Here is a 24,200-nt window from a genome sequence, read left to right on the forward strand (position 1 = left end):
CAGCCAGTTTACTAGGTTACTAGGTTACTACATGCGGTTTAAGAAGTAGCTCAACTGCTGTAGACTGTCTGATTTGAGAATGAACGTTGAATTGTAACATTTGTTCTAAATGTTGTAAGTGACCTTTGCAAGTAGTGAAAGTTATATAATTGCTGAGTGTCTTCCTACATAAGTTATTTTTGTGTGTCAAAATAGTGAAAGTTGTCACGTGACAACATAGGGTGAGATGTTTCAATTGGTCGGTCGATCTGTTTAACTGTTGTTCCATCTTTATCGACACAGTATACGGCACACGATACACAGCTGTTTCTTGCAATCTAGGCAAGGGCTTAGTCATTGGTACAATTCGCCACGAATGTTCGGCTCCTACGTATCGATTCCGTGTGTATTAATCAGAACGCTATGAATGATACATGACCATAAAATATCGGAACATATAGTTACAGTACACGGTAAAATCATTTAGGAGAGAAGTGGTGTACTAAGCCATTGCAAAGTCTTTTATACACAATCGCAGAAATTCTTTCCTGCAAGTGTAAAATAAGTCTCTTCTTAAAATCTTTCCAAGTGCATAATATATTACACATCATGCGACACTAGGTCAAATTATTAACAAATTGTAAACGCAATAACTGTGGAGCTTGGACGAACTTCATTTCTTGAATATAGTTCTACCTTAAGTATTGCTGCGCAACATCGTACACATAAATCATGTCACTTGCTGCTATTGTCTGCTGTTAGTGGTTGTGACAAGTGTCTGCTCTTCATGGCTGCTAGCTTCAAACCAATTTGAAGTTTACAATGGAAGAGTCAAGCTTAAGTTTAGTAAATTCATACTCAATGCAAGCTATCGGTAAAAGATCCTTATGGATGGGAAGTGTAAGAACTTTTTTTTTCTTTTTGCGCTGCTGTTATAGTTACGTACGCTTCGTACTCTGATCTGTACGGCCGGTTGAACCTGGCATATGGTTGGTTTAAATGTATTAGACTAAGTTATATACAACATCGAGTATGCATGAAATTACATTGGGACCATTTCCGCGACAAAGAAATGTACATGCCTAGTTTACAAAATTGTAGTCTGGCATCCATTTACCGGAATTAAAACCATGCAACAAGTTGGCAAAATGGTGCATTTTGACGTTTTCTTGGTTTTGAACATACAACTATGCAATCATTGTTAGTCTAGCGGAATTTGACCATAGCAACGGTTAAATCATGCCATTGAAAGATAATAAAAGAGAAAAATCAAAGGGATTGGTAAGGATACCAATTATCACTGAAGTTTAAGAGCTAACATAAATCTCCTAATGACTTCATCATGTTTTTGGTATTTACTGATGAATGCAGAATGGTAATTATAAACACGACAGTTATACTGTATTTTGGTGTCAGTCTCTACAGACAGTGGTATTTGTCGTTGGCCAGTATGTCTAGATAGTTGCTACTGCCCCTAGTGTATCCAATATGTAACTGTTTGAGTGTCGCCCTTGTATATCTAGGGATATGCTAGTGATAGCAGCTGATGTATACGTAGAACATTGTATCTCAAACTCTAGTATTGATACATACTGTACTGTTGGCCTAGAGCATTGTTTTAATCATACGAGATCAATAAATTTGCATAAAGTAACCCTCATGACTACTGTTAATGAATGACTAATGAGACAAGATTCACCTTAATGAAAAAGTGTCTTCCAAATACAGGTCAAGATCCAGAAGATGCGAGGGTGTACACTACTTTTTCAACTACACCGTAATTTCTAATAAAAGTAGCAACTTCACCATGGTTTTTACCAAAACAGGAACCGAATAATAGCAAGGGTATAATTGTGCCTCACAATGTACAATTAAGTTCTGGGGAGGGGGCTAGTACTGCAGGAGCTGAAAGTGTCAATGTAGTGAAGATGCGTTGATTCCGTGCCAAGATTTCATCTTGGGTAATTTGTTGTTGTTAAGGGAACCGTTACGATGTTAGGAACTAGGACAGTTTAAGTTTGTTGATTGAGAGGTGCGAGGACGTTCGCTTTCTCGTTCAAACCATTGTTAGACTAAAAGAAATTTGGTTTAACAATAAATACTAATCACCAATCACTTATATTTTATCATCATAATTAACGTAATAATTTCTGATATTGCCGATCTTCACTTTTTGCGTGCCTGCCTGCTTAGCTTTATTTGCTACGTACACGGTATGTAAGGTATTGTGGTACTTCCACCGTAGAATTCTTAGAGCTAAATGTAGGGATCGACTCCGTCTAAGGGTTGTATAGCACAATTGATAGAGTACATGCAAGACTTGGAGGCCCAAGTTTGAATCCTGTTTGAGCTAATAATTTATGTGCTCTCTGTGTGTTTATACATTCTAGTCCAAAGACTTTTCCATCTACAAATGAAGTGAAGCAGAAGCTATAGCTTTTAATTCACTGTTTTGTTTTTTACCATTCCAAATTTTGCTATTTCCTTTTCATCTTATTTTTGTTTATTTCAAAATGATAGTGGTATATAGATACATGGGAAAGACACAACCGTATTTACTTTCTTGTCGCTAAGATGTTTTTAGCAGTTCCTTTCGCTCTTATTAAATTAATAAAACGTTTTATGCTTTCTGTACAAGTTCATTGTTCTTTGAAGTGGAACATATTGTTTTAGTCTGCTGATTTGCCTTCCTTTACTGATATTTGTTACAAAACAACCAGCTTCACACATTAAATGTTAACTTGAGGGACTGTAAGAAGCTATACAGGGGCAGCTATAGGGGCAGCTATACGGGGACAGCTATGAACTAGTTGTCACGTGGGGCCTCTGCAGCTATATTTTCGTGTCACTCGATACCAACCGGAGCTTTCATCTCCCAACAAAAGAAAAAAATGATATGTTATGATATATATTACGTTTTGTCTACTTTCCTCTTTGTTTTTTGTTTTTTTGGAGGGTGTTAAGTAGCACATTCCACTGCGATGCGTCACTCTCTGAGAGAAATTAAATTTAAGCTTTAAGCAATACAAGTAAACAACAAGAAAGAAACAACAAGTCGAATAATGTTAATCACATGAATCTTTATTTCAACTGAATGTATATCAATCACCATTATAATACAATCACTAGTTTCTTTTCAGCGTTGCATTTATCATGATATTTCATGTTAATTCATATTTTTTTGAGGTAAGTGTTTTTGTTTTCAGGCGTTGCTGCTTCACCTCTATGTTTTCTGCCTCATAAAAACAGTATGTTTAATGTACTTTGACGTTCTTGATATGATATTACGGCAAGACTCACTATAGATATCAGATAGGTCGAATTTTCATTTCTGTGAACTTCAAGGTGAAAGAACCTCCAGGTAAATTATCCCACTCAATACTAGCATCATTTCCACTTGCGGCATAGTAGTTCGAGTTAAGGTCAGAATGATCGCAACCGTTGTACCACCAAGCACTATGATTAGTAACGGCACAGTTGCTACTATAACGGTCATTGTCACTGTTGTATGTAGTAAAGGACATATTCCTGTGATAAGCCAGGGAATCATGGTCTGTGGAAAGGATAGCATACATACATAAATGTGTAACAACATGCACAGTTGAAACGAGTTTCTTTTTCACATGGGACTGTACACTGAATATCTATAGGAGAGTATATCTAAACATTTTTTTAAACTAACTGATATGTGTTTTTTTGTTTTTTTAACAGCCATATCAGGTTCTGAATTTTCTTTGAACGAGGATTATTATACATGCTATGTATATTTTTACTTCAAAACAGTCAATTTTGTTTTATTGTGAATAACTGTTTGAGTTCACAAGGCGAGACAAGATACGTCCAAAGTTAATTGATTTTCTTTTTTTTTTAGTATTTCACAAGAAATTATAACTAGTGCTTATTGGTGTAATGTGCTTGCATCTGTTTATCAATCTAATTCCCATAGGCAATTATGATGGTATGTAGTTATAAACGGCATTTATCAAGCCTTTTGACGTTTGCCTATTTTTATCTCAAATAATATTGAAGGTATCGCATTTCATATTTGGTTACTTTAATGTTATCGGTCCTCATTTTGAAATCTTTATTTGTTATTAATATATAATTAATTATATTAATTACTTTATATATAATTACTATATTCGTATTTATTAAACATTACACTGAACTCGTTTTATGTCATTGTTAATTCTCTCAACGTGTGTTCTTTATTCTTTAAAGTGGTAACGAAGCAAATGGCTTTCAAATATACGTAAACACATTTATTTCTTCTAAAAAAAACTTGTGGAGGAGTGTATCAAATTTTCAACACAGCCAAAAGTGACAGCAGCATAAATCAATTAGGCTCTATATTTTAATTCATAATTGTTAAGAACACTAACCAAACTTTCAGTCAATTCACCATATCTATAACCTTATTTCGAAGCACCTATAATTCATTATTAGTTTTATTAATCATAGTATCCAGTTTATACTTAATAGTAACGTATATTAGCCGATTCTGGGGGTATTTGATGTGTGTTTTTAGAGGTACACGCAATCAACCCGAGAGATCAGGAATCGCACTTTGGTTGCCATGGTTTTCATCATTTGAAGCAAACAACGTGACTTAAACTTCGAGTCAGTTCCCTTTACAAATAAAGTTTGTCTATTTTGTTTTTTTAGATTTAATGTTAGAAAGTCAAACTACAGTCCGTTGTATTCTGCTGACGAATGGGAGGGACGTCTCCTGTTGTTATAGGGCTTTTAAATACATTCAGAGAAACTGAATCCCGCTCTATCGTATGTCTTCTTGTACCTTAAACTCGCTACTTAAGAACAAGAATTATCTAAAAGATGCTGCTCACATGGGCTTTGAGATATAGAGTAAATAAACTTACTGTCATGCATATTTTTTACTGTACACTTTGCCAATCCCCTTCTTGTATTCCTTCAAAAAGTTACTCGGCAAATAACTAACTGTCTCGAGAAAGCTAGTCGGTCTTTTAAATATGGTGAATGAACGTCTTTGACGACGGCCCACACGTTAAGATTACATTTTATACGAGAATGAATGCACTAGCTTACGTCTCTGAATAAACACTTCTGTTCAATAGGATAGCAATTTTATTAGGTTTCTTGACTAATGTATACGTTCCATGTAAGTTGTTATCATATTTAAACCATGGAGAATTATAGTATCTTAATAAAAGCAACAACCTTTGTGAGAGCAAAAGCAGAAAAGAGCATGCTATTTAACTTTGAAGTAAAAATTTGGAGGAAAAAATGTTTCGATGATAAAGTCTGTTTTAAAGAATTGCAAATGTAATAGGACAGAGAAAGTAGAGGTTCTAGAAGGTAGATATGTTTGTACTTACTTCCTGTACTTTCTGGCAGATACCCTCGTAGATCTACCATTCCGTATTTACGCCACTCATCACTAATACGGTGTAGAAGTAATGTGGAGGTAATGTACAGTTAAAGTAGATGTAATGTAGAGGTTCTAGAAGATAGAAATGTATGTACTTACTTTCTGTACTTTCTGGCAGATACCCTCCTAGATCAACCATACCGTATTTACTCCACTCATCACTTATACGATGTAGAAGTAATGTAGAGGTAACGTAGAGGTAATGTAGAGGTATTGTAGAGGTATTGTAGAGGTAATGTAGAGGTTCAGGAAGATAGAAATGTATGTACTTATACTTGCTGTATTTCTGGCAGTTACCCTCCTAGATCTATGATTCCGTATTTACGGTAGAGGTAATGTAGAGGTAATGTAGAGGCAATGTAGATGTAATGTAGAGGTTCTAGAAGATAAAAAGTATGTACTTACGTGCTGTACTTTCTGGCAGATACCTTCCTAGATCTACCATTCTGTATTTACTCCACTCATCACTGATACGAAATAGATCGTACTTGGCAAAGTAAGGAACGCCGTTAACATTATTCATGTCAATACGAAGTTCGTAATCTTTCTGGTTTGTCAAGTCAGATATTTGATCATTTCCAAGCCAGAACTCTCTCTTTAGAAAGCCAAAGCCTTGTTTGTACTCATTCCATGTCCGGTAGAAGTCAACAGATCCATCTACTCGTCGTTGGATTACCTGACATGAATTATAGAGGAGAACGTTATAGGTAGTCTGCAATAATTATGTGAAGTGGCTAATATCAGTAACATAATATAACTATTAAAGTGATGTCACAAGCGAGAGGATTTGTTAAATACTGAGGTATACAACAGTGTCTAGATATTTAAATACATGATAACGGTTGCCAAAGTGAAATTTATATTTGGTGGTCAAAGAGGACACAAAATGTTGTCACACAAGTTGGTGAGACCCTCATTCATACAGTATATTTTAAAGATAAGATTTTCTTAAGTTTGATGATACTTATGAATTATATATTAGTCATTATTATTAATTATTTAATTAATTAATTAGTAATTAATTATTAATTACAAACCTGAAAGACGTACAGCAAGTATAACGAAGTAATCATGAAAGCAATTAGCCAAACAAATCAGTTTCTTTACTTTTAATAGTAATAAATAATATTTTAGAGCGATTACAATCAACATTAAGATTGTATCACACATCGTGTTACAGGAATGTGATTTGTTGTTTATTTCAAGAACATATGTCTTGGTGTCCTGTACCCACCGCGCTACCAATACCAACATACAGATTTTATTGATTTTGTTTTGGAGCGAATACAATCAACATTAAGATGGTATCACACATCGTGTTACAGGAATATGATTTGTTGATGATTTCAAGAACATATGTCTTGGTGTCCTGTACCCACCGCGCTACCAATACCAACATATAGATATTATTGATTTTGTTTAATAGAGATGACATTGCCATCATGTAAAAACCGTTTCATTTTTTTACATAAAGTAGCCTACATGTTATGAAATTTAAAAGGATCGAAATTGGGAAAGATTACAGGAATATATAATGAAAATTTGATGACGATGATAATGCAGTTACAACGATCGTTTAATAGTTGACGAATGACAACACCCCAGATTTCCGACTGCATCTCTGCACTCGTTCTACTAGCTACATTCGTTATTATTTAAATCCTCTAGTCAAAACTTCATGTAAAATGCCCCTCCTCTCCCCTATCTTATCCCTTTCCCTTCAAACTCTATTTCGCTTTGATAAATACAAAATACTTACAGTCCAACCGCCTCCATCAATCGAGTTGTTACAAAAGACCATAAAAGGTTCAGGAGAATTATCTGGTTGAATCATAAACACACTGGATTCTGTATCTTGGTCGCCGCATTGTTCGTAAACTTCTTGACAATCTCTGGGATACTGTGGTTCTTGGTAGTAGAAGTAAGATGAACCTGAAGATAAAAAGTAAGCGTCTTAGTATCAAGTAAAGTTTGTCATTCTTCAAACGTGACCTTGCGGAACTAATATTCAAAACATTAAACCGCATAATACAACTATAAATCACTAGTTGTGAAAAAGTAGCAAGCAAATGTAAGATTTCAATCTCTTAAATATACTTTTCGCTTTAAAATTGGAAGGGATGGTCTAGATGAGACATTATAACACGTACAAGGTCAAAATAATCAGTTAATTTCAAACTTTAAAAGGTTTTCCGTCACCACACGAAAAGGGATGATATATACTCACTGCTTGTGTCTCTCCTTTGTCTCAATCGGGAATTATATTCTGTTTTCTCCGAACCGCCCTGAAAGAACAGTATTACGCTTGTTTTACGCATTAATATTTCAAAAGATTCCAAATTTGAGTTAAACTGTTAAATTGGAAGCTACCCGACCTGTAAGTTGTAATCCATAAGCCCTTGCGAGTTTCTCCCACATTTGTGATCGCTAAGGCGTCGTAAAAATAACTGCTGATTATTATTATTATATTATTATAAATGAAACTTTTAAAATTATTAATCAAAATGACATGACATTATTCATGTAGGGCAATTCACTTGTGGAATAGTACTTTGCTTTGCTATAGATAAAAATGTTATGGTAACCAAGTTAAAATAATAACAAAATGTAAGATTATTTCACAGTTTTCAAATGAATTAATGTCCCGGACAATAATTTTGGTGTAAAAGTTGGTATTTTAGAAATCGTTAGATTGTTTATTATACAACTACTAACAATTTATAATTACTCCCATGGAGTCGCATTACTTTGGACTCTACTTTTCACAAAGGAAACATTACAAAACGTTAAAGGTTTTGTTCATAAATAATACTTTTAAGCTGCCATTAAGTCTCGAACGGAATAGATATATTTGATGATTTCTTAGTTTGATTATTCTATGTTTTGGTCAATCTTCGATGTATAGATTTACTAAACACGTCAGAAACTGACAAACAAAAATACTTTATTGCACCGCTCTGTGTATCGTAACCAACTTTAAATTCAGCGGGAAACAAGAGACAATAAAAGTCTGCATTCAGTGTAAATTGTACAATTGGTAATATCTTTATGCATAGAACGTTACATTTGACAAGTTATCAACTCCGTAACCTGATTGTAAGACACGTCCGATGTCTGACATATTCTCGAAATTTAATTAGACCACTCAAATTTTACTTTTAACAACACGTTTGTTCAATACTTTATGCAAAATGTTGACATTTTTTTAGAATTAAGTATACCATTCTGATTATTCTGTATGAGCTATTTTACGGTAGACTTATAGTGCTTTGCAATTCCCTGGTGGAAATTCCAGTTGAAATTTTGAACTGGGTTCAACTGGAATTTTCTATACGGAAATTGGCCCAAATTTGAACTAGGTTGAAATGGGTAAACTGGGTCCAACTGGTTCAACTATGTTTTACTGGGTCCAACTGGTTCAAGTTCAACTATGTTTTACTGGGTCCAACTGGTTCAACTATGTTTTACTGGGTCCAACTGGTTCAACTATGTTTTACTGGGTCCAACTGGTTCAACTATGTTTTACTGGGTCAACTATGTTTTACTGGGTCCAACTGGTTCAACTTTATTTTACTGGGTCAACTATGTTTTACTGGGTTCAACTGGGTCAACTATGTTTTGCTGGGTTAAACTGGGTGAACTATGTTTTACTGCTTTTATTTTTAAATAGTTTAAACTGGGATTCTCAACTGGTGTTATCTACACAATATAACACCACACTATAAGAAGTTTTCATTATTTTTACAGTAGATCTATACTGTATGTGTTAGGGTGTTAGCCACTGAAAATAAATGTTTGTTCTTGATCAGAGAACTCTGGATTTGGTGTGATGACCAAATACAGAGCAAGACACATAAAAAAATGGAGAACTCAACTGGATTGGATCAAAAGAAATTATAATTATGAAAAACAAACAAAGTACAGTTGATCTTGGATCAGTCAAAGAATTAAATGAAATAACTTACAGTGGTGAGGTGCGCACCCAAAATATAAAGAAATACACTTAATTTAAAAGTATGTTCTGGTGATTTGGCCTGCTGGTGATATCAAGTATTCTACGACCTCAGATCTTCCACGACATCAGATCTACAACCTCAGTATAGTTGATCCCCAATAAATGGTATGTCCGATCCCAACAAAATACAGTAGTATCCTTTAATTTATATGAAATATTGTCCAGGGTATCCTTTCAGTAAAATAATGTCAATATCCTTTGTACATAGTAAAATAATGTCCTTTATAAGTGATGGTGTCCCAGAATATCCTTTATGTAAAATAATATCCTTTATAGTAAAAAGTATCCTTTAAAATAAATAGTGTCCCAGACTATCATTGAGTATCACAAATTCCATAAAATAATAAGGTCTACAGTAACTTGAACTATGTAAATTAAGGTTTAAAACAAACTATCTAGATATTAAACTATCTTTCTCTTCTTTTACAACTGCCTTGCTCAGATACTCATAGCCAACTGCCTAACTACCTATACCCTCACAAAACTCCTTTGTTCCTAAAATATATACACACAGACCCCATTTCCTGTGAGGGAATTATTTCGAGGAAGAACAAGATAGTTGCCTAGCAACCCAGAAGAGAGAAAATTGTTAATCAACCCCTTTGCTGACACACGACAACATACAAATATACTGTACAAATGTTTAACCCTCTGTACAGTGAACACTGCACTAATAAACAAGTAAAACTATGGTACCAAACAAAACTTTATGTAAGAGCTGACCATCTTACACTGCACTAATGAAGCCTCACTTAAAATTAGATTGATATTTTAATCATATGTTCATAATGTTCAGTGTAGGGCATCCTCACATTTGTAGCATATACGTGTATGCTGTATACTTCACTAATGACTTTTGCAAAGTATGTTATTATGCCAATAGGACACTTCATGTTTGAAACAACAATCAAGGCAATTGCGTTAATTTTGAAATATCTGTGAGCTTCTTTTGTTTGTGACACCTTAAGAAGTTGCCATTATGTTCGCTAGTTGACAATAGCTTTCCTAAAATCATGCGGCTAAATATAGTGTTAACTTGAGTATAACTACTGTAGGTTAGGCCCTTATAAAGTATAAGCTAGTCAACTAAAACGTTAGAATATGTCTAACGTTAGTAAATGTACCATGTAGTATACCTAGTAGGGAACCGGTTTGTTAGGCCTAGCCTATACTATAGTCCTAGGCCACTATATACAAAGTTTCTGTTCAATTCAAATATTTATGATAAAGAGCACGTTTATAATCAATTATAACGTTACAAGTATGTAACAATAATATAAAGATACTGCAAGATCACAAAGGAGGGAACTTAGCCGCGGTAATTATTTGAAATTGTTGGCAAAATCGGTTACAAATGCAATTCTGCGAAGCTTCTGTTGGCGTTTGTGGTTTGCGGATTCGGAATTTATAAATTTAGCCCAACGCAAGACAAATGTCAAAGTTCAAATTTAGTCGGATCATACTATTTAGCACTAGGAAGGCATTTTGCCTACCAATTGTTCAAATCGCCGAACAAAGTATAAACATAATTTTTTCAAATTTATTATATAGTAAATATTTCATATCTTTAATCATTGCGGTACAAAAGTTTAATCGTTTAATCATAACTGTGATAAATATGACAAAGATTTATTTTACACCCCTCATAAGTTGGCTAGTTTAGCATTTTCAATATATTACGATACGGTTACTGCTTACGAACTTACATTTGATTATTACGCCAAAAATAAAAGCAGTCAACATAGTCCAGACCCAGTTGAGCCAGTGTGAAACCTAGTTCAACCCCAACAGGGAAAGTTCACCAGTAAACATAGTTCAAACCCAGTTGGGCTTGTGCAAACCAGTGAAACCTAGTTAAATCCCAGCTGGGTCAGTTCACCAGCCAACAGTCCAAACCTAGTTGGGCCAGTGCAAAACCAATGAAACCTAGTTCAACCCCAACAGGGCAAGTTCACCAGTCAACATAGTTCAAACCCAGTTGGGCTAGTGCAAAAACCAGTGAAACCTAGTTGAAGCCCAACTGGATCAGTTCAAACATAGTTCAAATTCAGTTTGGCCTGAACAAACCCAGTTGAACATTGTGTAAACCCAGCTGAACCTAGCTCATGTACAGCATAGCCCAGTTGGAACCCAGTTAAACACAGTTAAAAACCAGTTAAACATAGTAGGCCCTAGTAGAACCTAGTTGATTTTTTTAACTGGGTTCTACTGGAATTTCTACCAGGGTTACATTAAGATTGATCAAATAACAGAGTTTTGAGAAGTATTTACAAGTTTGTATTAACAAAAGAGTGTTTTTAAGTTACTTTAGAATTACTGCGATGTGGTTATCAAAGTGTGTCAATACTGTTAAAATTGTTTATTTAACATCATATTTCATGGATTTGTTGAATCGTTTCAAGAAATATATTTCCAAAATTATTCAAAATTTAATTTGTTGCAAAATATTTTCTTTCAAGAATGCCCTAATTTAGAGGGGCAAATGTCTAAATACTTCTTTTATCTTTTGATTTATTTTGTATATTTTCCTTACACAATTATTTGGCCTGTAAAACACCACCAACAATAGATAAACGCATGACTTTTAACTGTACGGAAGGACGATTTATTTAGGTCGACATGGACATAGATAAGTGGTTTACCATATATATTGTGTATAATGTTATTATGAAAATGTTATTTCAACACAATTGTAAACTATGGTAATCACATATTAAACTTATTATGTGTTTGCAGTGTCTGAACTTGAATTAATATGTTCATAAAGGTAACAGAAAGTTACATTCTCTTCTGAAACAAAATATGCAATTGTGTTTACGGTTTATGATGATAGCCTGCTATTCGAGAGATGGTTGGTTCTGATTAAAAAAAATCCAAACTATCTTTGAATATTGTTTGAAAAGTTGAATGGTTTACATAAACACTATAGGTTTTATATGATTGAGTAATACACAGTTACTTGGTGTCTTTCTAACATTAATAAACATGAATTGTTTTAGACAGAGAGCGAGACAAGTATGCTTGAATTAAAAATTCTGAAGTATTAAAGTAACTTGTCCTGGTGAAATAAAGCCGCAGTAAGTTATGAATAGCTTCACTTAAAGATTGTGTGATTATTATTAAACGAAAGCAAACGAAAGAAATAAAACATTGTTTGGTTATTTCAATGCATTCAATCATTTCAACATTTAAAAAGTTTCTTTTATCTTTTCATTTATTAAACTTATTCTGTATTTGCAGTGTCTGAACTTGAATTAATATGTTCATAAAGGTAACAGAAAGTTACATTCTCTTCTAAAACAAAATATGCGATGGAATTTACGGTTTATGATGATAGCCTTTCCCGCAATAAAATGGTGGCATAATAATACATTATTAAGAGTTTTTGCTTAAAATATATAGCATAAAAGCTCTCTTATGTCATCAAATTATCACAATTTGGCTTAATTGTAAGGATACATATTATAGAATGTACATTTTAATGAACAAACGATCACATTTGCTACACATATACCATTCACAAAGCAGAACATTCACTATGGAAATTTTCCAGCGATGGTTTGGATGTTTGGGTAATTGTGTATATGTTTTATTAGAGAGAGTTGATTTGTCGAACCGTACAAATATTTCAAAAACTGCTATTCGAGAAGATAGGTTTTTTCAAACTATCTTTGAATATTGTTTGAAAAGTTGAATGGTTTACACAAACACTATAGGTTTTATATGATTGAGTAATGCACAGTTACTGGGTTTCTTTCCAACATTAATAAACATGAATTGTTTTAGACAGAGAGCGAGACAAGTATGCTTGAATTACAAATTATGTAGTATTAAAGTAACTTGTCCAGGTGAAATAAAGCCGCAGTGAGTTTTTAATAGCTTCACGTAAAGATTGTGTGATTATTATCAAACGAAAGCAAACGAAAGAAAAAAACATTGTTTTGTTAATTCAATGCATTTGATCATTTCAACATTTAAAAAGTTTGAAGTAAATTTGGGGTTTCAATTCTGATTTGTGTTAAATGGTTGAACTCTGATAAAATAAAAGAAAGTAGTGTCTACTGTTATAACTGACCAGAAATGAAAAGAATGGTAAAACTCACCGATTTCAAAGAAGACAGAGAGCTGCCGAATTCAGACAGAAATCCAAAAGCGAACAAAATAATCTTGATCTTCATGTTGAGCAATACAGGTGAACAAATCGTCGAGATTAAGACTGATAGCACTTCACAGCAGGAGAACTAACGCAAGAATGAATTCAAAGCCAATCTGACATTCTCGATATCACTAAATTGTCTTACTTGAAACAAAGGAGATTGATGACGTAGTCGTTCTATTCAATTGTAAGGATGCTGTGACGCATCTGTTTCAATTTTAAGGAATTATTGCAAAAATAGTTCAATACCATTAAAAGAACTTATCTTGATGTTTTGACTAATCGAAATTACAGTTGCAAAGTATTTACGTCTCATATTGAACTCCATCCATCGTATTGCTTTAGTGTTATACCAATGAATATATAAATCAAACAATCAGGTCACTTGATGCGGTTTCAGAATGCCAAGTAGCTAAACGCCAGCAGAGTAGTTGTCTGATTTGTGGATGAACGTTACATTAGAATTGTAACATTTGCCAAAAATATGTATTACTTGTTTCAACTCATTAGTTGGGATTACCTTAGTTGCTCATGGTTTAAATAAGCAAGTTTTTTTGATGCTTCGTAATATCTGATAGATGCCACGTGACAATACAATTTATAGCCCTGCTGCAAGAATGCGCCGAAAGTTGTTTGTATTGTTATATGACGTAGGCGTACACTTGAAAGGAATGCAAAGTAATCCTTTCTTAGTGAGATAAACGTATCGAAGTATTTCAAAGAAACATGTTTCCCAATGGTGTGTAAATGTTCAGGTTATATCTAATAACTGAATGACTCAACCAGATGTGTAACAATTATGATCGTTTTACCGCAATAGACGGTTGTTTTGCTTCATGTATCTCAGATTAACAAGGTACACGCGTTCATCGCATTGCTTCAGTGTTACGTCAGTGAATATATGAATCAACCAATCAGGTTACTACATGCCGTTTTAAAAGTAGCTCAACTCCTGTAGACTGTCTGATTTGTGAATGAACGTTGAATTGCAATATTTCTTCTAACTGTTGTAAGTGACCATTGAAAGTAGTGAAAGATAAATAAGTGCTGAAGGTCTTCCTTCATAAGTGTTTTTTTTTTTTTTTTTGTCAAAATAGTGAAAGTTGTCACGTAACAACATAGGATGTTCCGACGTATGGTACATATTTAGGTCATTATTTCTTCTCAGTTAGATGTTTCAATTGGTCGGTCGGTCTGTTTAACTGATTTCGTTCCATCCTTGTCGACACAGTACACGGCACACGGTACACAGCTGTTTTCTGAAATCTAGCTATAGGCTTAATCATTGGTACAATTCGCCACAAATGTTCGGCTCCTACGTATCGATTCCGTGTGTATTCAAATTAACGCTTTGAATGATACATGACCATACAATATCGGAACATATAGTGACAGTACACGGTGAGATCATTTAGGAGAGAAATGGTGTACTAAGCCATTGCAAAGTCTTTTATACACAATCGCAGAAATTCTTTCCTGCAAGTCTAAAATATGTTTCTTATTGAAATCTTTCCAAGTGCATAATATATTACACATCATGCGACTCGAGTAAGGTTGGCGGTCCAACTAAAAAAAAAAATTGTAAACGAAATAACTCTGAAAGTTGAGCTTGGATGAACTTCATTTCTTGAATATAGTTCCACCTTATTTATTGCTGCACAACAGCGTACAAATAAATGCTGTTATTGTCTGTTGTAAGAGGCTGTTGCAAGTGTCTGCTCTTCATGGCTGTTATCTTCAAACCAATTCGAAGTTTACAATAAAAGAGTCAACCTCAGGTTCAGTAACTTCATCCTCAATGCAAGCTATCGGTAAAAGATACAAGAACTTCTTTTCTTTTGCGCTGCTGTTATAGTTATGTACGCTTCGTACTCTGATCTGTGCGGCTGGTTGAATCTTGGCATATGGATGGTTTGAATGTTTTGGACTAAGTTATATACAACATTGTGTATGCAAGAAATGAATTGGGACCATTTCCGCGACAAAACGCCTAGTTTACAACATTGCAGTCTGGCATCCATTTTACCGGAATTAAAAACATGCAACAAGTTGACGACATTTTGGGTTTTTTTTTATACGTTTCCTTGCTTTTGAACTTCAATCATTGTAATCATTGTAAGTCTAGCGGAATTTGACCATAGCAACGGTTAAATCATGCCATTGAAAGATGATAAAAGAGAAAATCAAAGGGATTGATAAGGATACCAATAACCACTGAAGTGTAAGAGCTAACATAAATCTCCTCAGAACTTCATCATGTTTTTGGTATTTACCGATGAATGCAAAATTGATATTAATTTAAAACGACAATAATACTGTATTCTATATATGTGTCAGTCTCTACAAACAGTAGCATTTGTCGTTGTCCAGTATGTCCAGATAGTTACTACTGCCCCTGGTGTGTCCATTGTGTAACTGTTTGAGTATAACCCTTGTACCTCTAGGGATTTGCTAGCGCTATCAGCTGGTAGTAGACGTAGAACATTGTACCTCAAACTCTAGTATTGATACATGCTCTACTGTAGGCGTTGAGCATTTCAATGTTTAAATCATGAGATATTAATAATTTTGCATAAAGTAACCCTCATGGTTGAAAGAGAGTGTGCACCTCCACAACCGGGGGATCCACGCCTGAGAGTTTCGCGGGTCCGGAGGGGTGATGTTACTCTTCTCCGACTAAATGTAAGGAAAATCAACAGCTGAACGCCCACAGACCCTACCAACATACCCCACTCCCTTCCCTCCTTCCCCCTCCCTTGCGCAAATCATTGAACTGCCAGATATATTACCAGAAATAATCCAAGTCCTTACTGAAAGGAAATTTATGGACGCCACTGGAAGGAGGCTGTTGACGGAGGGTTCCGTAGCCATCCTAAACTACCTTCCCAATGCTTCAACAGATGCGAACATCAAACATTTAAACACTTCAAACTTCTTCTTTATTAGTTTCAGAAAACTTAATGTTTACATGAGAGACTGTAGGAAACGTTGAAATAGTTGTCATGAGGGACTTCTGCAGTTAAACTTTCGTGTCACTCGAAACCAACTAAAGGTTCAATCTCCAGAAACAAACGATGTGGAATGATATGTAATCAGGCTTTTTACTTGTTAAGTAGCACATGCCAATGCGATACTTCACTATCTGGGAGAAATTAAGTTTCAGCTATACAAATAAGACAAGAAAACAGCAAGGCCAATAGTTTCAATAACATTAAATCTTTATTGATTTCTACTAAATGTATATCAATCAACCATTATTATACAATCACTAGACTCTTTTCAGCGTCTGCATTTATCATGATGTTTTATATTGATTTACATTTTGTTGACAGTGTGTGCTTTTTCTTCAGGCTTTGTAGCTTCAACTCTGAGAATTTCCGCCTCATTGAAGCAATTATATTTTGATGTTCTTGACATGATATTACGGCAAGATTCACTGTAGACATCAGATAGGTCGAATTTTCATTTCTGTGAACTTCAAGTTGTAATCACCTCCAGGTAACTGGGTCCACTCAATATTAGCTTGATGTCCACTGGTGCCAAAGTAGTTTGAGTTAAGGTCAGACTGATCGCAATTATAGTACCACCAAGCGCCATGGTGACTAGCGGCACAGTTATTACTATAAATGTCATTGTCCCTGTCGTATGTAGAGAAGGACATATTCCTGTGATTAGCCAGGGAATCACGGTCTGTAGAAGGAACAACATATACACAAATTTGTAACAAAATTCAAAGATCATACGAGTTCTATTTCACATCTGAGAATCAGCATCTGTAGAAAGAATATCCAACATATAAACAAGTATTTTTTCACATGGAACTGGATATTTAATATCTATTTGAGAGTACATCTTAACATAATTTATTAATTGAATTTAATTGAGATGTTTTATTTATGTTCTGAATTTCTGTTAGAGAGTGGAAATTCAAAATTTGTATGTTGTTGTGGATGAAAATAGTTGTAATTAATATAACCGTTATGTATATATTGTTTTCCAAACAATCAAATTTTTTATACATACGCCTTTATACATATGTATTTGTGATGGACTGTTTGAGTTCAAATGGATGAGGCAAGGTACTAATAAAACTTGGTTTTCCTTTTTTTCATAGTATTTCACAAGAACAACTTTCAACCGGTGTATATCTGTTTATAAGTAATATTATCACTAGCAATCATCATGGTGTGAAGTCATTTATTGTATGATAAAGCCATTAGGGTATGTCTTTTTCTTCTCTTAGTAACACTGAAGGTATTATATTTCTTACTCAAATTTAAAGTATGTGTTATTCATTCATTCTAATTTCTGTATTCGTATTTATTTAACATCACACTGTTAATTATCTCAATATCTGTACTTTATTCTGTCAAGCGGTTATGAATCAAATGGATTTTAAATGCAGATCATCACGATACTTTCTGCTAAAAAAAACCGTTGTGAAGGAACGTAAGAAATTTTCAGCAATAATTAACAGCATACGAAATAAATTTGGCTAGGAAAATTTAACCGGAATATATATATATATATATATATATATATATATATATATATATATATATATATATATAATCAAGTTTTGGAAATTAAATAAACGAAACGAAACGATAAGAACACACGATATCAGGAAATCGGAACTCGTAAATTTGTTGCCATGGTATTAATAATTTGAACGAATAACGGGATATTAAGTTCCAGAGTCAGTTCCCTTAACAAATAAAATATGTATTTTAGATTATTGTATGATATATTCTTAATAAAGCTGTGAATGCACTCTTCTACAACAAATCCAAACGTGTAACAAAAAGTGTGTACCGAGTGAGACGTGTTGAAAGAATGTGGTAATATGAAAATTTAACAAGTCAACTATTATTTTTAAGCGTTCGGATCATAAACGGCGGTAGGTAATATATAGTACGAATTCGAACTATTGTTTGCTTCAGTCTGCAGACGAAATAGAATACATAACATTTAGACAAACTTAATTACCCTTATGTTTGTTTGCTTGTACTTCAATCTTGCTACGAGAGAACACGAATTATCTAAACGATGCAGCTCACATGAGATACAATCCTTAAACTAGATCCTCCTTATGTCACGCACTTTTTTTAAATGCTGTAGCTTCCGGTACACTTTGCCAAATTCCTCCCCGTTCTCCTTACAAATACGGTGTGCAGTTGTTTTGTTCGCTTTTCGATACAATGCTCGGCAAGTCACAGAAGTCAGTCTCAAATATGCTAGTTGACCTCAAAAAGTGGTCAACGTACGCCCTTGACGACGGCCCAGAAGTTAAGATGAAGTCCTATACAAGAATATGTGCACTTGCCAACGTCTCTAAATATAAACTTCTGTACAATTTGATGGCAATTTTATTCGGTTTTTGGCTACTGTTTATGTTTCACGTTAGTTGCTATCATATTTAAACCATAGAGAATTATCGTATCTTAATAGAAGATTAACAAGTTTGAAAGAACGAAAGCAGGAATGAGTATACAATGCAAATTTGAAGTATACATTTTGAAAAACTGTTTCGATGTAAAGTCTGTTTAAAAAAAAATCAAATGATATAGGACAGAGAATCTAGAGGTTCTAGAAGATGAATGAACTTACTTGCTGTACTATCTGACAGATACCCTCCTAGATCTACTATTCCGTATTTACGCCACTCATCACTTATACGATGTAGAGGTAATGTAGAGGTAATGCAGATTTAATGTAGAGGTTCAGGAAGATAGAAATGTATGTACGTACTTGCTGTACTTTCTGGCAGATACCCTCCTAGATCTACCATTCAGTATTTACGCCACTCATCACTTATACGATGTAGAGGTAATGTAGAGGTAATGTAGAGGTAATGTAGAGGAAATGTAGATGTAATGTAGAGGATATGTAGATGTAATGTAGATGTTCTAGGAGATAAACAAGTATGTACTTACTTGCTGTACTTTCTGGCAGATACCCTCCTAGATCTACCATTCTGTATTTACTCCACTCATCACTGATACGAAATAGATCGTACTTGGCAAAGTAAGGAACGCCGTTAATATTATTCATGTCAATACGAAGTTCGTAATCTTTCTGGTTTGTCAAGTCAGATATTTGATCGTTTCCAAGCCAGAACTCTCTCTTTAGAAAGCCAAAGCCTTGTTTGTACTCATTCCATGTCCGGTAGAAGTCAACAGATCCATCTACTCGTCGTTGGATCACCTGACATGAATGATAGAGGAGAACGTTATAGGTAGTCTGCAATAATTATGTGAAGTGGCTAATTTCAGTAACATAATATAAGTATTAAAGTGACGTCACAAACGAGAGGATTTGTTAAATACTGAAGTATACAACAGTGTCTGGATATTTTAATACATTACTCATGGTGACGGTTGCTAAAGTGACATTTATTTTCGGTGGTCAATTAGGACACAAAATTTTGTCACACAAGTTGGTGAGACCCACATTCATACAGTATATTTTAAAGATAAGATTTTCTTAAGTTTGATGTTACTTATTAATTAAATAAGTAATGACCATTAATTATTTAATTAATTAATTAATTAATTATTAATTATATACCTGGAAGACGCACACCAAGTATAAAGAAGTAATCATGAAAGCAATTAGCAAATAAAATCAGTTTGGTTTAAAAGGATTAAAAGGATCGAAATTGGGAATGTTTACAGGAATATATAATGAACATTTGATGAAGATGATAATGCAGTTACAACGATCGTTTAATAGTTGACAAATGACAACACCCCAGATTTCCGACTGCATCTCTGCAGTCGTTTTACTTTCGTTTATTATTAAAATCCTCTAGTCCAAACTCAAAAATGCCCCTCCTCTGCCTTATCTCGCCGACAATCATCCTTTTCCTTTCAGAATTAACAAACTCTATTTCGATTTGAAAAATACAAAATACTTACAGTCCAACCGCCTCCATCAATTGAGTTGTTACAAAAGACCCTGAAGGGTTCAGGAGCATTATCTGGTTGAATCATAAAAACACCGGATTCTGTATCTTGTTCGTCACATTGTTCGTAAACTTCTTGACAATCTCTGGGATACTGTGGTTCCTGGTAGTAGAAGTAGGATGAACCTGAAGATAAAGAAAGCATCTTAGCTTCAAGTTGAGTATGTCATTCTTCAAAATTGACCTTACGGAACTTATATTCAAACATTTAACACATATCAAACCTTTAAATTTCTAGTTGTGAAGAAATAGCAAGCAAATGAAAGATTTCAATCTCTAAAAAAAGACTTTTATGCTTTAAGATTAAAAGGGATTGTCTAGTTTAGACATTAAACAAGGTCAAAATAATCACAGTTAATTTAAAACTTAAAAATGTTTCCGTCGTCACATGAAAAGGATGATATATACTCACTGCTTGTGTCTCTCCTTTGTCTCAATCGGGAATTATATTCTGTTTTCTCCGAACCGCCCTGAAAGAACAATTTTACGCTTGTATTTGGCATTAATATTTCAAAGATTCCAATTTAAGTTAAACTGTAAAATTGGAATCCACCCGAGTTGTAATCCAGAAGCCATTGCGGGTTTTTCCAACATTTGTGGTCGCTTAGGCGTCGTAAAAAATAACTGTTGATTATTATTATATTATTATAATTGGAACTTTTAAAATTATTAATCAAAATGACATGATATTATTCATGTGGGGGAATTCACTTGTGGAATATTACTTTGCTTTGATCTACATATATATAAATGTTATGGTAACCAAGTAAATATAGAACAAAACGTAAGAACATTTTACAGTTTTTGATTGAGCTAATGTGCCGTACAATATTTTTGGTGTAAAACTTGGTATTTTAGAAATCGTTAGATTGTATATTCTACTACTAACAATTTCAAATTATTTCCATGCAGTCACATTACTTTGGAATTTACTTTGGACAAAGGAAACATTACAAAACGTTTAAGGTTTTTTCTTTAAATAATACTTTAAGCTGCCATTAAGTCTCGATCAGAGTAGATATATATTTCATAGTATCTTAATTTGATTATTCTATGTTTTAGGGGAATCTTCGATGTATAAATTTAATAAACACGTCAGAAACTGACAAACAAATATACTTTATTACCCCGCTCTCTGTGTTGTAACCAAAATCAAATTCAGCAGAAAACAAGAGACAAAGCAAATCTGCGTTCAATGTAAAGTGTAAATTTGGTAATATCTCTATGAATCGAACGTTATACATTTGACAAGTTATCACCTCGGTAACCTGATTGTAACATCCGATGTCTAAAATATTCTCGAAATTTAACTAGACCACTCAAATTTTACTTGAAACAACACGTATGTTCAATACTTTATGCAAAATGTTGACCTTTTTAAGGTTTAAGTATACCATATTGATAATTCTGTATGAGCTATTTTACGGTAGGCTTATAGTGCTTTGCAATTGCATTAACATTGATCAAATAACAGAGTTTTGAGAAGTATTCACAAGTTTGTGATTAACAAAAGATTGTTTGTAAGTTACTTTAGAATTACTGCAATGTGGTTATCAAAGTGTGTCGATATATACTGTTAAAATTGTTTATTTCATGGATTTGTTGAATCGTTTCAAGAAATATATTTCCAAAATTATTCAACTTTAATTTGTTGCAAAATATTTGATTTCAAGAATGCCCTAATATGAAGGCGCAACTGTCGAAATACTTCTTTTATCTTATTATTTATTTTGTATCTTTTCCTTAAACAATTATTTAGCCTGTAAAACACCACCAACATTAGATAAAGGCATGACTTTTAACTGTATGGAAGGGCGTTTTGCTTATGTCAATATGGACATAGATCAGTGGTTTACCGTATATATTATGTATCATGTAATTATGAAAATGTTATTTCAGCACAATTATAAACTAAGGTAATCACATATAAAACTTATTTTGTAGTTGCAGTGTCTGAACTTGAAGTAATATGTTCATAAAGGTAACAGAAAGTTACATTCTCTTCTGATAAAATATGCAATTGTGTTTACGGTTTATGATGATAGCCTTTCCCGCAATAAAATGGTGGCATATTAATACATTATTAAGTTTATGATGATAGCCTTTCCCGCAATAAAATGGTGGCACATTAATACATTATTAGGAGTTGTTGCTTAAAATACATAACATAATAGCTGCCTTGTGTCATCAAATTATAACAGGTTGGCTTAATTGTAAGGATAAATCATATGGAATTTTCATATCAATAGACAAACGATCACATTTGCTACACACATATATATACCCTTCACAAAGCAGAATATTCACTATTGAAATTTCCTAACGATGGTTTGGATATTTGGGGTACTTGTGAACATGTTTTATAACAGAGCGTTTATTGGTCGAATTACAAATATTTCACAGACTGTTATTGGAGAGATGGTTGGTTCTGATAAGTTTTTTTTCTCCAAAACTATCTTTGAATATTGTTTGAAAAGTTGAATGGTTTACACACACACTATAGGTTTTATACGATTGAGTAATGCACAGTTACTGGGTTTCTTTCCAACATTAATAAACATGAATTGTTTTAGACAGAGAGCGAGACAAGTATTCTTGAATTAAAAATTCTGAAGTATTAAAGTAACTTGTCCTGTTGAAATAAAGCTGCAGTAAGTTATGAATAGCTTCACTTAAAGATTGTGTGATTATTATGAAACAAAAGCTAACGATAGAAAACTTTTTCTTGGTGGGGGGGGGGTGTGTTAACGCAATGCATTTGATCGGTTTAACATTTAAAAAGTTTGAAGTAAGTTTGGGTTTCAATTTTTATATCATTTGTGTTAAAATGGTTGAACACTGATAAAATAAAAGAAAATAGTGTCTACTGTAATAACTGACTGAAATTAAAAGAAAGGTACAACTCAAAGATTTCAAAGTAGACAGAGAGCTGCCGAATTCAGACAGAAATCCAAAAACGAACAAAATAATCTTGATCTTCATGTTGAGCAATACAGGTGAACAAATCGTCGAGATTAAGACTGATAGCACTTCACAGCAGAAGAACGAAAGCAAGAATGAATTCACAGTCAATCTGACATTCTCAATATCACTAAATGGTCTTACTTGAAACAAAGGAGATTGATGACGTAGTCGTTCTATTAAAATGAAAGGATGCTGTGACGCATCTGTTTCAATTTTAAGGAAGTATTTGCACATCAGTTCAAAACCATTGAAATAACTTAGCTTGATGTTTTGACTGATCGAAATTACAGTTGCAAAATATATTAGCGTCTCATATTGAACTCCATACAAGGATATACAATATTTATGTTTAGATCATAGCAAATGTGTAATATTCAGTTAAGTGATCAGATAATGAGATCAGATTATGAAGACCGATAAGTGAAAGTAATTAATATACTACTGCTGTTTCAAAACAATAATTGGCAGATATATAATTTAAAAAATGTACGTAGAACATAACACAAGACGTTACTTTTAAAACAAGTCAATCTTGACTCGGGGAACAATATATTGAAAGAAAATTAATGTAATCAAGCAGATCAGAATGATTTTATTTGTTTCATGTTAAACATTTTCTTTTACAGGAATCATTTTATCACTTACAGGAATCTGCCAAACTAATTAAATTACATTGAGGACTCGTTTTGACTCTTTGAACAGAATCTGA

The 24,200-nt window shown here is 33.6% G+C and overlaps 3 protein-coding genes across 3 annotated transcripts in view; 1 reads left to right on the forward strand and 2 right to left on the reverse strand.

Moving 5' to 3' along the window:
• The first annotated feature begins 786 nt into the window (after window positions 1-786).
• LOC139974495 (tRNA selenocysteine 1-associated protein 1-like) overlaps window positions 787-24,200 on the forward strand; it is a 37,793-nt gene continuing 14,379 nt past the window's right edge. The window contains exon 1 of the mRNA XM_071981683.1: window positions 787-879. Within this exon, the coding sequence (XP_071837784.1) occupies window positions 802-879 (78 nt within the window). The 5' untranslated portion in view covers window positions 787-801. The remainder of the gene's footprint in view (window positions 880-24,200) is intronic.
• LOC139974499 (fibrinogen-like protein A) lies at window positions 3,040-13,667 on the reverse strand. Its single transcript, XM_071981689.1, has 5 exons — window positions 13,508-13,667; window positions 7,617-7,674; window positions 7,149-7,321; window positions 5,795-6,065; window positions 3,040-3,532 (listed from the first exon to the last, which is right to left on the reverse strand). The coding sequence occupies exons 1-5, from the start codon at window positions 13,580-13,582 to the stop codon at window positions 3,288-3,290; spliced, it is 822 nt and encodes a 273-aa protein (XP_071837790.1). The 5' UTR covers window positions 13,583-13,667; the 3' UTR covers window positions 3,040-3,287.
• On the reverse strand, window positions 16,864-23,596 carry LOC139974496 (fibrinogen-like protein A). The gene is made up of 5 exons (XM_071981685.1): window positions 23,436-23,596; window positions 20,940-20,998; window positions 20,481-20,653; window positions 19,497-19,767; window positions 16,864-17,250 (listed from the first exon to the last, which is right to left on the reverse strand). Exons 1-5 carry the CDS (start codon window positions 23,507-23,509, stop codon window positions 17,006-17,008), a joined length of 822 nt encoding a protein of 273 aa, XP_071837786.1. The 5' UTR covers window positions 23,510-23,596; the 3' UTR covers window positions 16,864-17,005.

The sequence above is a fragment of the Apostichopus japonicus genome, chromosome 9 (genome assembly GCF_037975245.1).
Source record: "Apostichopus japonicus isolate 1M-3 chromosome 9, ASM3797524v1, whole genome shotgun sequence".
NCBI lineage: Eukaryota > Metazoa > Echinodermata > Holothuroidea > Aspidochirotida > Stichopodidae > Apostichopus > Apostichopus japonicus.